This window comes from Lepisosteus oculatus, chromosome 3 (genome assembly GCF_040954835.1).
Source record: "Lepisosteus oculatus isolate fLepOcu1 chromosome 3, fLepOcu1.hap2, whole genome shotgun sequence".
Lineage (NCBI taxonomy): Eukaryota > Metazoa > Chordata > Actinopteri > Semionotiformes > Lepisosteidae > Lepisosteus > Lepisosteus oculatus.
The window spans coordinates 1526580-1541511 of NC_090698.1; the positions used below are offsets into that span (position 1 = coordinate 1526580).

Below are 14932 nucleotides of genomic sequence, written 5' to 3' on the forward strand. Positions count from 1 at the left end.
TGCAGACACGAGGGAGGGTGCAGACTGTGCAGATTCACTCCCGACAGGAACCCCCTCTTATTGCTCACCTGAAGGTGCAGAAGCAGGTGACTCTGAGTCAGGGGCAGAGCTGGGCTTCGAACCAGGAAATCCCAGTAAAAGGCCCTGCACCTTAACCACAGCAACACTGCGTCTCCGTGGTGACAGATACAGGGGTGCTCATAACTGTACCCCAATCTCACCAGCCCACCCTTTTCTTGTGCAAGCCACTATTGGGGTTTCTTGCCTCACATTGGAGAAAAGAGCAGATGTTTTCTGTCAATCCCAGGGGTGGTTCCACACATCATCAGGCTTCTTCTCCCTCATGGCCACACAGTGACACAGATCTGAGGCAGGGGACATCGCGGTACTCATTTTGATTTCACACAACACGCTGTTAAATGGGTTAAAAAATACTCATGAGTGGCCGAGCCGACTGTTATTATTTTAATTGAAGTGGAAGTTGGTGGATGGGGAAAAAAAAGAGTTTAACAAAGTAGCTCTGGGTTCTATAGCTAAGTACAGATCTATAACTCACAATAGAGGATAATACAATGTGAAGATCATGTTTATAAATACAACATTTTCAGCGCCATTCAGAGCTATGTTCACCCCATGTTCCATCTGAACTCATTTCGAGGTTCATACCAGGTTTTAGGTAATTTTCTGCTTTCTCTAGCACTCTTTCTTATGGCTCTTAGGATGAATTGATAAAAATAACTCAAACGTGTAAGAACTGCGTGTAAATAGCTGTTTGCCAAATTAAATGATCTGAATTATTTATTGACAAAACAAATGGACAAGCCAAACAGAAGCTAGAACACGTACAGCTGCAGGAGGCTGACTGTAACGCCCTCTGAGGGCAAGGGTAAGAGTGAGTCTGTCGTGTTCAAGCAACAGGGAGGGGAATTGTAAATGACAGGGAAGTGTCCTACAGCAAGTCTGGTACGTTCTGCAAGAAGATTTAACAAAAGTAGATGCATGGTAAAACCACGGCAAGATTATAGCAAATGCCGCGTATTTCAAGAGATCTGCACAGACATACAGCGATTGAGGTTAGCAGCCATTCACAGTAAACTCCTTGGAAACAGAAACAGCAACCACTCCTGGACAGGCCAAGAGGGAGGAACAAGTCCATCTAGGCAAAGCTCTGTGAAGCTTTACACGAAGGGAGGTGGGTGTCGGGAGCAAACGGCCCAGCCGCGTTGCTGAAGCTGATTTCAACAGATCTTTCAATACATGTTCCGGCTGATCCATCCTCAGAACACCAGGAACCAAGTAAGATGGGTTAAATGGCTGCCTGCAGTTTCTCTTCCTATCCTCTTCTGACAAGAAGGGTCTCAGTGCACATGCTGTTCATTAAGTTAAGACCATGATTCAGTAAATAAGAGCTGGAATTAATCTCCAGAGCCCGGGCTGCAGCTCACTCTTCCGTTCTTATGGATGGCTGACAGAAGCCTTTTTTATGACACAAGTATTGTTTGAAATACTTTTCACAACCTGTTCCCACCAGTTGTGTGGGAGGGCGGTGACGTCTCTGCGTTTTGAACAAACCAGATGAAAAGATCTGAACTACTTCTTCGGCATTGCGCTGTGTCACCCCCTCCCCAGCCCAGACACCTGACTGGATTGCCCTTCATTAAAGACGTGTCAAGGGCACCCAAACGACTCTCCCGCATCGCTGCAAAGCGAGCAGGACGGGTCGGCCCAGCTGGCGTTTCGGCACCGAGCTGGACAGGATGGCTTGTGTGCCTCGGCCGGAGCCGCCACCTCTGGGCTAGGGGGCAGCACAGGAGCGGTCAGACTCGTCTCTCGGACAGGCCTCTGTCTCAAGAGTCTCTACTGACCACATCCAGCAAGCTGGGCTCCTGTGTTTCAGAGCCTCTTCTCTCCTTGCAGTACAATTTACAAGCAAAGGTCTAATCGACCCCCCCCCAGCCCCACAAAACCACCCTTCAGGCGATTCTTCCAAATCTGCACGTGTCATACCAGTCAGTTATTCATTCATTGTTTTATTTTCTGGCTTACATACAATAAGTCCAGAGACATTTTTTTGTAAAATAAGGTTTTTGTACTTCAAGGTCATTATAGATGAACTAGTGAGTGGCACTGGAATGTGAGAGATTGTAATCTGAACATTTTCAACAGAAATGTACATTGTACAAACTGTTTTTGTTCTTCTTTTAGACCATGCATACAGTGGAATGAATGTTTCAGGGTATAAAATGTACCCTTATCTGTACAACTATAAATAACGTGTAAATATAAACTGCAAAGCGAGGACTAGGTTTTTAAAAGCACTGTACAGTTTACAGTGATATCTTTATCAATTTTATGGTATACAAAATGTGTTTCTGCAACTTTGCAGGTGATGTTTTATTTTCGTTCAACAGACCATGCTTTAATAAACTGATTTTCAAAAATTTCCAGGAGAACATCTAAATGCATTTAATTCATCCTGTTTTTTTTGGCCACAAGTAAACAACAGACTTCCCACATTAGGAAACACAAGTACACCGATGGGAGAGCAACCAACTGCTCTGTCATATATGAGTGCTGTTGTAAGTGGTGCTGGTGGACCAGTAGGTGGTGCTCTTAATGCTGATTCAGAATTTCTAAACCAATGTCCCAATATATTTTAAAGAAATGACCTGGGATTTTTAATAACCACAGAGAGTCAGGACCTTGGTTTTAGTATAGTGACCCCAACACTATGGTTGGCTGGAAAGCTGAGGTCTGGATTTAATCCAGGCTCTTGCGTTCAATCACTGAGAACATCTTCACAGAACTGTGCGAATTTGAGGCGCTCTCCTCTCGAGGTTCTCTCAGTCACAAAAGAAAAAAAAGACAAAAAACACAAAAGATTGTCCCGTGGGTGTTCTTATGCTCCAGTCTTTCCAAGATCACGCCGTCTCCAGAGATCTTCTTTCTGTGTCAGCTAACGAATGAGCTGGCTGAGATGCGATGTAATGGGGTGTGCTGAAATGCGACCGCACCCCGCTGGGCTGACAAACGCGGCTCCAGAAGCAGGTAGCAGGGCCTTGCCTGGGAGCAGCAGGCAGATTTAGGCTTGTCAGCATCGCCTCATTTGCCACTGGCCAGCAGGGAGCAGAGGGGTGCAGCGTGTGCCATCCCCCCCTGCAATGCCACCAGCCCCACGGACAAGCGCACACACCTCACTGGGAGCCCAGCACCAGCCGAAATTCCACACAGCGTTGGGTTTTTTTTTTCACCTACAGGGCAGGCAGCTCGTGCTGCTTTGTGGACGCGCGGTTCATTGGAATTCAGTTCAGGTGCGCAGAAGCGGATTTATCATTCTCAAGGACGCCGCAAGAAGCCTGTCATTAAGCTCCTTGTGTGTCAGAGACGAAGTGATTCTTCTATAACAACATCATGCCAATTGCATGCAGCTGTCTTCTCCGGTCCCGAGATGAAAGCGTCTTTAAATAAACACACGGACCCCTGAGTCGCCCTCATTAGGAACCTCAGGCAAAATTACAGCCAGCAGAAAGCAGCTTTTTTCTCAAACCGCCCCGCAACCCAGGCTGAGAAGCGAAACCTTCCTGGTGTGAAGCCGGGGGGAGGAGGTGTTTGAGTGACGGCGGGTTGCGAGGCTGCCTGTGAGCAGCAGTGAGCACACACACAATCCTGGGGGGAGGGGCACTGGCTGGAGGGAGGGAGTCTGAAGAAAGCCAGCCTTGCTTGTGGGGTCAAAGGTCAGATTCTCATACACCTGGAAGAGCCAGCACCATGAAAGGGGGAGATGGGGCCACACAACTGACCCCTCCAAACATGAGCTGCTTGTGGAACCAGAGTTTCAGTGCCATCAAAGTGTGGGTGCATACTCCCTCAAGCCCCCCTGAAGCACAGCTCGCGCACATGTGGTGGAAAAACAGCACCGCCTCCTGGCAGAGGGACCAGAGCTCCCAGAGACACTGGAGGGGAAACTCGGCCGAGCGTGGGCTTTTCAAGCACTGAGGTGGCGTGACCCTATTTTAGAAATAAAAATATCTGACAGCAATCAAACTAAAATGGGGGGTACAGGGAAATGTGCAGGCTCGTCTGTGACGATCGTGCCTCTGTCTTCACTGAGTCCCTTCACTGTTTTTCTCCCTGAGCCCCACTTTAAACACGAAACACAGAGAGTGCCTGAGAGGCGCCGGCCCAGTTTCCACAACATCTGCAGCCCAAATAATCCAAAGTGTTTTTACATAACCCAGATTACCCAGGATGAGCCAGTAATGCTTGGTTTAGCGTTTCCCCCAGCAGAACTAGATCTCGGCTTGAACACACCCGAGGCCTGTGCAAGGTTACTGCAGCTGAGGAGGAGGAACCTCTGAAAAATACAGAGTTATTCCTCAGATCTGCCGAGTACTGCAGGAGGAGAGAGGGGCAGATCCGCTCTTCAGGAGAGTCCAGGTGATATTCCTGGGCGATACTGATATGGATATACTGTAGTACTGAGCTGGTTACTGCAAAGACAGAAACAAGCCACCTGCTGCCTGATCTGTTCAGATCTCTGAAGCAGAGAGGGGCTGGGCCTGCTCAGTGCTGTCAGTACGTGGGAGACCGCATGGAAAATCAGGTGGCTGCAATGAAGTAGTGCTGGTGGACCAGTAGGTGGTGCTTCTCCTCCCCAAACCAGAATTTCCAAACCTATGCTCCAGTATAATGACAGGCAATGACTAAAATCCATACTGAGTCTAAACAATCTGTCCCTCCTAAAGTTCCCCCTAATCCACCTGGTGCAGCAGTGTCTCTCTCCTCCTGTACCCTGTACCCTGAGAGTGGAGCTGCTGTGTCTCCTCCTTCGTGTAGACTGCTCTGTGATCCTCCGGGAGTAATTGCGCTATACAAAGGCAATTCATAATTGTTAATTTAGGGGAAAAGCATGCAAATATTTGTCCAGCATGAAATATCTTGGGCGGATTTTGAAGGCTTTTGGTAAGAGGACATCCCCACACTTTTTTTTTACTACTTTAAGGAGGTCCTTTAATAAAATGACCTTTAGCAACTGTAACCAAAAAAAAGTATTTCGGCTAATAAGTGATGAAAACAAAAAGTGAACATTTTCCAAGTTCTAAAAATAGGTATTTTGATGATCAAAATGACGAAAAAAATAGTTTAAGAGCAATAACGAAAACATTTCTTCACAACTTTGCCAATTGTTATGCGAGATTTTTCCCCCCCTCAACTCGTACCAGAAAAGCCTCAGAAGACTATGAAAAGCTTCTTGTGTCTGTACGGCCTTTGCCTTTGGGATTCTCTCGGCAGCCAAAACCAACAGCGTCGCTTCCTTTCCAAACAAAGGAAATTCCGGAACCGCTGGGGTCGAACGTCTGGCGAAGCCTTTTCCAAGCCGGGATCACGAGCACACACGCAGAACACGAAAGCTTCCTGTCGCACCGGGCGCTGGCAGAACGGGCCTCTGATTCCAGTAAACAACCAGCAACAACAACAAAAAAAAAAACAGGGCTGGCTCGCTCGTTTTCCGTCCACAATCCGTAAAAAGAGGGCGCAACGCGGCCTACGCATTTTTTGAAAGCCGACTTGTGCCAAACGGTTCTCTAACACTCCCAGAGCCGCGCCGCTTTCAGACACAAGCGGCTGCTTTTGGCCTCGCTTTCACCTTCCTGTCGGTCCTCCGCTCATGATCCCTTGATCCGGCTTCTCCTGCTTTTCTAGGACACCCAAGCAAAGCAAACCCGACAAACTGCGGCGGAGTCTATTCTTGCTCCAAGACGTCGAAAACGACGTGTTGTGTGCGGGGGGGAATTCTTGCCAATCTTCAGGGGAGCGTCTTTCCGTCTGTTACGTAAAACAGTGCGACAGGACGGGCGCTTGTTCAGTGCAGTGTAGAGTCATCTCAAGACAGATGGTCACCCAGCACGGCCGAGGGCCAGTCTGAGCCACGAGCCCTGTCCTGTGCCAGCCCGACCAAGGAAGCGCTAATAAAACTGTAGTTTTACCTCACCAACACCCCTTCACCCAGAAACAGACCGGCACAATGACGCCACTGTTTTCCTTGCACCTCTGATAATCCGATTCCGTTTGTTCATCGGGCCCATGAGTTTCTGACAGAAACGTTATCACAGACGGATCAAACGTTCAGCTCCCTTTCCGCGGTCTCCACACGCGTTTGTCACGGGTGGAGGGAAACGAGGGGCTGGCCTTGACCACAAGATAAATGGCCAAAACACACACACACACACCTCGACACACAGAACAACTTTATTCCTTCACCCCACAGTTCCTGTAGCTGCAACAGTGTTGATATTTCGCAGAATCTTGATTTTCTTATACAGCCAATGCATACAACGCCTCCAGCGAGAGCTGAACAGAGGAGCTTGAGTCAGCAGGGCTCCCGGGGACGCGTTAACAGCTACTCCACCCCAGACAGCAAAGCACCTTGATTCCCCAGTCATTTGCAGGAGCCAGCACTCGATTCTTCTGTCACTTTTAATGGACATCACCCAGCGCACTTTTCATATCACTCTCGGTGCTGTCTGGAGGCCCAGCGGGGTGATGTTTCCTGAGCTTCCATGTCAACGCGTCACCGACTCCAGCCCCGAGCTCCCCAGCCTGTCCTGTCACAGAAACACCAGGGGTCACATGCGCGCTGCAGGTAAGAGCACTTACAAACTGCAGACTTCAAATTATAGCTCGGAGCCAAATAGGTCTTCCAGACGGAAGCATTGTAGCTCGGAGTAATGTTGAAAAAGAAGGGCTGCTTTCTGTTTTCACGTTGAAATCTTTTGACTGCCATGCAAAAGGAAACTTCAAATTGAAATGTAATTGTAAAATGTAGATACCCTTTTTTTCTTACAATGTATATTTCAAAGCACAAAAACAAATCTATATTCCCTCTTTGAGCGCCACAATGTTATTGCAAGATATCTGATTTTCTGGGGGCACCTGAACGAGTAAATTAGGGGACGTGTCCACAATTCAGACCTGCACTCACTGGCTCGGACTACACCTCGATTTGAGAAATAATCCATGTGTTTTAGCTGGTAACAGTAAGTGAGCACATTTTGTTACTCATTTGTATTGCATTACGAACGATTTGTTTAATGAGCAAGGTCTACCAAACACGACAACGATAAGGAATCCTGAAATCTGAAATTGGGATTTCTTTTAAAAGTAAAAATGTTCTCCTGGCATGTCTGAGGACCTCTCTCCTGTGTGGCCAAGAGCAGACATTTCCTCTGGGCTGGGAGAGAAGGGGTTAACGCTAACGCGGAGGGGGGGTGGGTAAGTGTGGGAGAGAGGGATCGCATCCTGTTGCCATAGAGACAGTTCATATTTCCGAGCTCAATATACCCCCCTCCCTCCACGGAGCGTTAGAGCCACACACCCGATCGGAGCTCCTCTCCGTGCGATCAACACCCATCCTAATCCTCACACTGGCTCTCGAGCAGACTTGGCCAGGTGACTGCGTTAGGACAAAGTATTTAAGGCACTTTAAAAGACCACGTCATAGAGAATATGAAAAGAGACTGAAATATTGCAGTTTTATACACCTAAATTAGGATTAGCCATAGTCGAAGTAAATGAACAAGGCCAAGACTTCTCTCTTAATCTTTACACAGGAGAGAAAGTTTGCGTTGAGTATTCGCTAGTTTCCAGAAGCCACGGTGCGGCGGTGAGCGGAATCTCGGTGGCCGTGTCTCTCCGCGCGTTTCCACGCGAATCTCGCTGCCGTGCAACGGGACTGATAGTGAACCATTATCCGCAATATTCAGAAGCCGATATCAAATAATTACCAACACGACTCCCACCCGCCCCGCAAGGAAAGAAAAAAGCTTTATTTTCAGAGGTGGGGGGCGGATTGTCGCAGCAGCCGCGATTTGCCGATTTGAAATCCAGAACACGCACCCCGATCCTAATCCTCGGGAGAGAGGGGGGGCGGGGGCGGGGAGCCCCCCGGGTCCGGAGCCCGCCGGCCGCCTCTCCGAGCGCAGGCTGGTCGCCGTGACGGACGGATCCGCTCCGCATCCCCGGGGTCTCAGCGGGTCGGCGTCGCCATGGAAACCGCTCGGTGCCGCAGCGCAGGCCGGCTGAAGCGCGCGGACGCAACAGACCGGGATTCTTCGGGAAAGAAAGGCAGGGGTGCGTGCGTGGAGGTGGCGCGCGGGGAAGGGGGGGGGCAGACTGCGGTAGCGGGGGCCTCGCGTGTGCACTGCGGGCCAGCTCGGGATTTTCACCATTCCCGAGCTCCGACAAGGTTGCGATCACGGGTACGGGTCTGGGCTGATCCGAACCCCAGACCGACTCGTCCTTCCAGGCGCCGGGGCTGGTCTCCGCACAGGGCGACGACTTCCTTATCGACTTAAAAGCCAAGCTACGAGCTCATCCACGCCGTTACAGGACAACCTGGAAAACCTGTTAAACCCGACGACCACTGCAATGGACGTTCACTTTATGTGTGCTGTGAGGCTGTGCGGCGCCTTCATTGGTATTCAGGATGTACCCTTTTATAAAATCAAACTCTCCAGTTAAAAATTCGGATGCACAAGAAAAAAAAAGTATACTTTTTAGCATACAAATGTAATAATCCTCTGATTTATTTACGACCAGCAAAAACACCGTGATATATTTTTTTTTAATGTGCAGAATGATTTTGTGCATGCCGGTGAAGTGTTTATCAGCCACCTAAATTAAAACAGCAGCCGGCCCCGTACAGTGGGGCTCTCGCCTGAGGAGAATATTGAGAGATCTAAACATCTGAAACTGAAACCATACGAGCCCCAGTACTGGAATCTGCAGCCTTGTCTCCAAACGCCCCCCAGACTCCCCCCAGCTCCTGCAGCCTCTGGCCAGAGGCTGTCCGACACGATTTCCATCGTGAACACACCACTGACACTGTACTGCATTACCGCAGTCGCCTTCACATTTCTCAAAAAACCTCTTTTAAGACATAGGGGAATCGTGTTCCAGTGACTTTCGGCAGGGTCTGTAGTTATTTTAAAGAAAGCATGTTTTTATCTACACTTCAAAATTAAATTATTGTACGTAAAGAGATTATCTAGAAAGGGAGATTATGAAACTGCATTTGAAATCCAACTGGAACGTCGTCCTTTAAAGATGTAAACGAAACCTTTCGTCAATGCAGGTATGATAGGCGTACAGTGTACAATGAGGGGTACAATGCAGGCTGTTTTGAGCGCAGACGGGTCTCACTCGGGCCTTGGGAAATCACAGTGCAACACCGCCACCTGCCGGGCACTCTGGTTTAAAACAACTGCAGCGGCAATAAATCTGACGCGCGTCACGTCAGCACTGCAGCCCTATTCGACTCGACTCGTTTCTGTCATTCAGCAATCTTACACGATTGTTTAGCAAGTAATGTCTTATGAGTACTCACCCCACAGTGACATCTATACCGCATTTTCACGTCACAATGACATTCAACACTATCATCATAAAAACACAAATACAGAGCCTTTAAATGGGGCTTCTCAAAGAGCTTTACAACAAGAAAAAAAGCACACATGAGAGGAGAGAGCAGCATGACACAACTGCAATAAGGGTTTGCAGTACAGCAGGAAAGCAAGGGAGCAGATAGAACCAGTTCTCAAGAAGAAGGTTTTGAGTCTGGATGTGAAAGTGCACACAGAAGGCGACTCCAATATCATCAGGGACATCAGATATAAAATGAAAACTCTGGCTACATACTAGCTCACTGAAGTTTGGGACGGGGTCTTCCTGTGTGCAACCCTTCCTCTGTCTTTATTTTAGTGCTGGGAAATCAGTTAGCAACAGACATCTGAACAGCCTTGTATCATGACACCCAGAAACAGAGACATCGCACTTGTGAATGCAAGTTCTTCTTTGCCGGACGCGTGCCAAGATCAGAGAAGCCGCACACACTGTGTCCCTCCCTCCCCCACACGGGGATGCCGGTTGTCAAAAGGCTCTCTTATCCCCGTGCAACAAACACGTTAATTGACAGCGGGCAAGGCTAGAACCCAACCCTGACAGGGGCACTACATTGGGGAAAAACCTCAAGCACTTGTAGCCTGAAGGTGGGTACTACTTTTTTCGATGATTCAAGTCCAGAGAAGCAAACAAGGAGGAAAAGATGCAGGAATATTTAGAAGTGGGAGGTTCTGTTTTTTTCAATTATTTTTCTGGATGGGTTTGAAAGGGCACTGGGCTGGGGACTGGATACACGGGGGCATCAGTGATGTGAATCAATTCGTGCTCCTTCAGGCACTGAGTTTCTTTCCTAAGACATCCATGTGCAGCTGCACCAAACGCGCTATATAAAACGAAGGTTGCACTGTGGCTGCCCTGTACTGTATTTGCCTTTGTGTTAAAAACAGGCTCAGGATAAGTCCTCCATTTTTAACTTCTCCCTCTTCTTCTTCTTTTTCTTCTTCTTGCCCACATCTTCTTCGTCCGCGTAGCCCAAGTGCAAGGGCTCCGTCTTCACCTCTACTGGCTCTTCCTTAATATCGACCTCCTCCCTTTCCTTACCCTTCTTCTTCTTCTTCTTCCTCCTTTCCGCTCCCTCGCTCTCGTCCTGCTCGAGCCCCTCAGCCTGGCGGTGTTCCTGCTCCGTCTCTTCCCGCTCCTGGTGTTTGTCTCTCTTCTTCTTCTTTTTCCTCCTCCGATCGCCCTCCTCTGCCTCGGGCGGCTCCAGCTTGATCCTCCTGGCCAGCGGGGGAGAGGCGCAGGGCTCCCGATCCGCCCGGGACGGAGCTGCACCGCCAAAAGGCTGGAACCTCTGCTTCAGGCCTTCGGGGATCCGGGGCGCGGGGTTGGCTGGAATGGCCTTGGGCTCCTGGCTGCTGTTCAGGTCCCCGAAACTCTCGCAGATGTTGATGTAGCCCTCGAAAGCTGGGGCGCACAGCACCCTGTCCGTCTCCCGGCCTGTCGTCAGCAGGCGCATGCCGCCGGGCCCCCCGGGCGTGCTGAGGATGTTGTAGACCTGCTGGCCGCTGCCATTTCGCGACGTCCGTGTCTTCATCCCAACCACCGGGATCTTGGAACCGTTAAAGCTGAAAAATAAAACAGAAGGTTCCGCAGCTCATTAAAGCGCCAGAAGGCAGGGCAGCAAGGCGGGAGAGTGGGACCTCTTTCTCCGGGAGGAACCCAGCTTCCCTTTCCATGGTTTCTGGAACACTGCCAGACTGACGGAAAGGGAACATCACAGTACAAGGGGTGATCAGAGATCCACTCCTTGCTTTCAAACCCAAGAGGTGCTCTTAACAAAATTCATAAAGATTTTCATAGCCATAGGAGCCTGAGAGCCATGGGTATCAGGAGCAAGGCTGGATTACATAATACCCCTTTGTAAGGAGTCTCATCAACACCTTGTGCACTGCGATGGGCTTCATGACCTCCTACAGCAAGTTATCAGTTTGTAGTCTGCAAGACACTGTAAAAATAAAATAACACAGGAACTGAGGACCACTGTATAGACAATGTTCAGCAGAAAGGATGTAGCGCTCTAAAAAGCTCAGCAAGTCCTTTTTTGTAAATGTTTGGGAGTTTAAGAGCTTGGGGTACATTTTTTTTTAGAAGAACCAACAATCTAGTTGCACTACGAAACCTCGAGGTAAACTGGCACAAAACTAAATGCCAATGAGCAAAGTTTTACTTCAATACTGGTATAAAAATCAAATGGAACAACTCCAAGGAAAACCCAGCTGCAAATCAGTAAAAATAAAGATTTTTGACAAGCTGGTTAAATCTGGTGTAAAGGGTTATGACCTGGTAATAAATTAAGCTATTGGTCTTCCTGTATGGCTGCACATCGAATGGGCAAACACTTCATTATTGCCAATGACAAACAAATACTGGCTATTCTGTAAAACCAACACTGCCACTGACAGCTATGAGGCACATAAAAATACTCTTAAACAAAGAAATATACAGATATATTCAGTCAATCTTACACATTTCATAAAAACATTTTGACATGATTTCATTAGTCACAGACTAGTAGCAGTTCTCTAATCACCCATGGATCCACATTTTAGCATTAAACTACAAAAAAATGAGTTTATGCCAATATAAGAGATATGTGGAAGATGCATGCGTGAGGAACAATCTCTTTTAAAAATCACTATTACAGATACATATGAAAAAAATACAGGATAGGATATGGCACACCATGTCATCACAAAAAAATAAATCACCCCATTTCAATCGCAAGGTGTAAACGGAGAAGCAACCATCTCTAGACACAATTATATTCAGTTTCGGCCTCATTCAGCCTCAGACCCAGAGGACACCTCGGTGAACAGAACCACCATCTCCCCAGTCCGAACCGACCTGTCCGGGTTGAAGCTGGCCGGCGCTTTGATGAGCCACAGCTCCGAGCCGCCGTCAGTCAGCCTCTCCAGACTGGTACCCTCGCAGGCTCTGTAGGCACAGGGGACGAAGTCCGCAGGACACTGGTACTTCTCGCTCGTCTCTGCAGTGCACAGATAAGAAACTGGGAATAGGTTCCTCCAGGACCGCCATCTGGGAAACGAGCCTTTCCCTACCGCGTTTCAAAAATGACAAGCAGCACTGTTTGTAACGAAACCTCTCAATTTGCCGTTTGTAATACTTGGTTTTAAAAAAGCATTCATGTCGCTACCCACCAATAAACTATCACAGTTGCTGGCCGACCACATACTGTATACAGCAGCAGCAGTAATGAACGAGTCCGTTGTGATCTGTATTTAATCCCCGTTTTAAGTGCACGCTGTATTGTTGTGCACTTGATAAATAAACATTGACTGATTAAGCAGTCTCCCAGAGGTTCTATGGAACCAGCTGCAATCAATACGACAAACGCATTTATGCGGCCTTGGGTTTGTTTAAAAAAAGTGCAGAAATTTCTAAAACCTAACAAATACCTACTCGGCACATGTGTTCGCCGCTGCCGTCGATGGGCCGACGCATTGCCGGTCTTCCGAATCTGAACATCAGCTTCACCTTCTAAATCAACTTCAGCCTCACTGCTTGAGGAGGAAATATCCTTCCGCTTCGCAGACATCACTGCTGGCTTTCTTACATATAACCTACCGTCATTCTATACTACGAAAACTGACACAGGAGATGAAAACAGAATACTCGCGCTATACAGCACTGAAAAACACGTGTGTACACAGACGGCAATAACCTTTGCCCCGGAGGTAGTAAGTAAGTCGGATGTAGACGAAAAGAGCACCGACGTCGTAGATATGGCTAGAGCGGCGATAGAGAGTAGTTAAAAGTGAGCAGGTAATTTAAAATATCAGATGTTGTAATTGCTGTATCTTCTCAGATCAATATATACATTATATATAAATAGATATTGATATTTTGTGCAACGCAAAGGTTGCCTCTTGACACTACAAAAAAACTGTTAGGGAATATATAAGGGGGTTCTTTGCTTTGTGGTTTACGGGAGATGGAGTCTCCAAAACATTACATTTACATCGACACCACCGCGTACTATCAAATGCTCTGTTCTTTTCCTCCAGAAACCTAAAATGGTCATTTTTATCTTAACTTTCTTTCTTTAGAGCATAAATGGCATTATCGAAGAATTACAGGGTTACGACAGCAAAAACCATAGGCCTGTTACTGAGGAGCCCCGCTCTCTGTTCTTCTCATACAGAGCTACCAGCGCTATGTGAATGGCTGTTCTGATTGAGGCTGGTGCGGGGATACTTTATTTGAGGAAAAAATGTTTCTTTCAATAACAGGGTTAAATGATTCGGTTTGTAGTTGCAACGGAGTTGCACGAGGTGGCGCACGTCTGCCTTCCTAGTTCTTCCGGAAATATCGAGGACGCCTTAGTAAATAATAAAGCACCCCTGCACGTGAGAGAATATACATTCCTGAAGGAGGCATCCTTAACGATTTTTACTCAGCAATTTTACACTTCCCGCTAGACCTAGCCGCGGTTGGGCATTTCGTAGTTCTTTTTGATTTGTGGCTGAAAAGCTGATCAACACATTTGTATTCAATTCGAATTGACTACTGTAATGCTCTACTCGCAGGGGTATCTAAATCTACTCTGAACAAACTGCAGTATGTCCAAAATTCGGGAGCCAGAATCCTGACCAGGTCTAGTGCAAGTGTTCATATTACTCCAGTCCTGGAGTCCTTGCACTGGCTTCCGGTCAAATTCCGTGTAGACTTTAAAATCCACATGCTCACCTATAAGGCTCTGCATGGCTTGGCACCTCAGTACCTGTGTGAACTATTATCGCCCTACTCCTCACCTCACAACCTTCGCTCTTCTAATTCTGCTCTCCTTATTGTCCCCCAAGCCCGTCTACATTGTATGGGTGACAGAGCCTTCTCCTGTTCTGCCCCCAAGCTCTGGAACTCTCTCCCCAAGGATATCAGAGAGTCACCTTCTCTAAACTCCTTCAAATCTGGACTCAAAACCCTCTTTAGAAGAGCCTTTACTTAACTGTTCCATTCTTCACCCCTCTGCTTTTCTTAGTACCACCATCCACGGTCTCCTCTATATATTGTAATTGTGTTTTACTTGTGTATTCTTTTTATTTATTGTTGTTGTCATTCTGTAAAGTGCTTTGAGAAACCACCTTTAAAGGCACTGTATAAAACAAAGTTTTTATTACTATTATTTTGATTTGGGGGAACATGTGCTTATGACGCGATGAAGTCCGTGGGGGGGAGAGAGAGAGACAGAGACAGCAATGCCCGTTTGTTCTTCTTTCACAACTTCAGAGGGGAAGTGTGTGGAAACGCTAACATTCTCGGAAATGTCTCTATGGCTCATCATTTCACTTTAGGAGATTCTCCTTCATGGAACTGGCAGCCGGCGTTCAGGGCAGAGACACTCATCACTGTGTCAAGGTGAAGGAAAGGGCATCATAAGAACATTACTTATCATTACCAAAGCGAAAACCCAATCCATCCCAAAGCCAAATCCTTTCCACCACCCAGACTGCAC

The 14932-nt window shown here is 47.7% G+C and overlaps 1 protein-coding gene across 1 annotated transcript; it reads right to left on the minus strand.

Annotated features, from left to right (window-relative positions):
- Positions 1-9700: 9700 nt before the first annotated feature.
- polr1g (RNA polymerase I subunit G) lies at positions 9701-13158 on the minus strand. Its single transcript, XM_015340976.2, has 3 exons — positions 12880-13158; positions 12304-12445; positions 9701-11024 (listed from the first exon to the last, which is right to left on the minus strand). Exons 1-3 carry the CDS (start codon positions 13013-13015, stop codon positions 10349-10351), a joined length of 954 nt encoding a protein of 317 aa, XP_015196462.2. The 5' UTR covers positions 13016-13158; the 3' UTR covers positions 9701-10348.
- Between the last annotated feature and the right edge of the window lie 1774 nt (positions 13159-14932).

Bases quoted from the DNA above. Each gene is read 5' to 3' on its own strand.
- polr1g (XM_015340976.2), bottom strand. From the start codon at position 13,015: ATGTCTGCGAAGCGGAAGGATATTTCCTCCTCAAGCAGTGAGGCTGAA. The intron at 12,446-12,879 runs GTAGGTATTTGT...TGTGCACTGCAG, and splicing joins GCGGCGAACACATGTGCCGA to AGACGAGCGAGAAGTACCAG. The intron at 11,025-12,303 runs GTCGGTTCGGAC...TTTATTTTTCAG, and splicing joins GCCAGCTTCAACCCGGACAG to CTTTAACGGTTCCAAGATCC.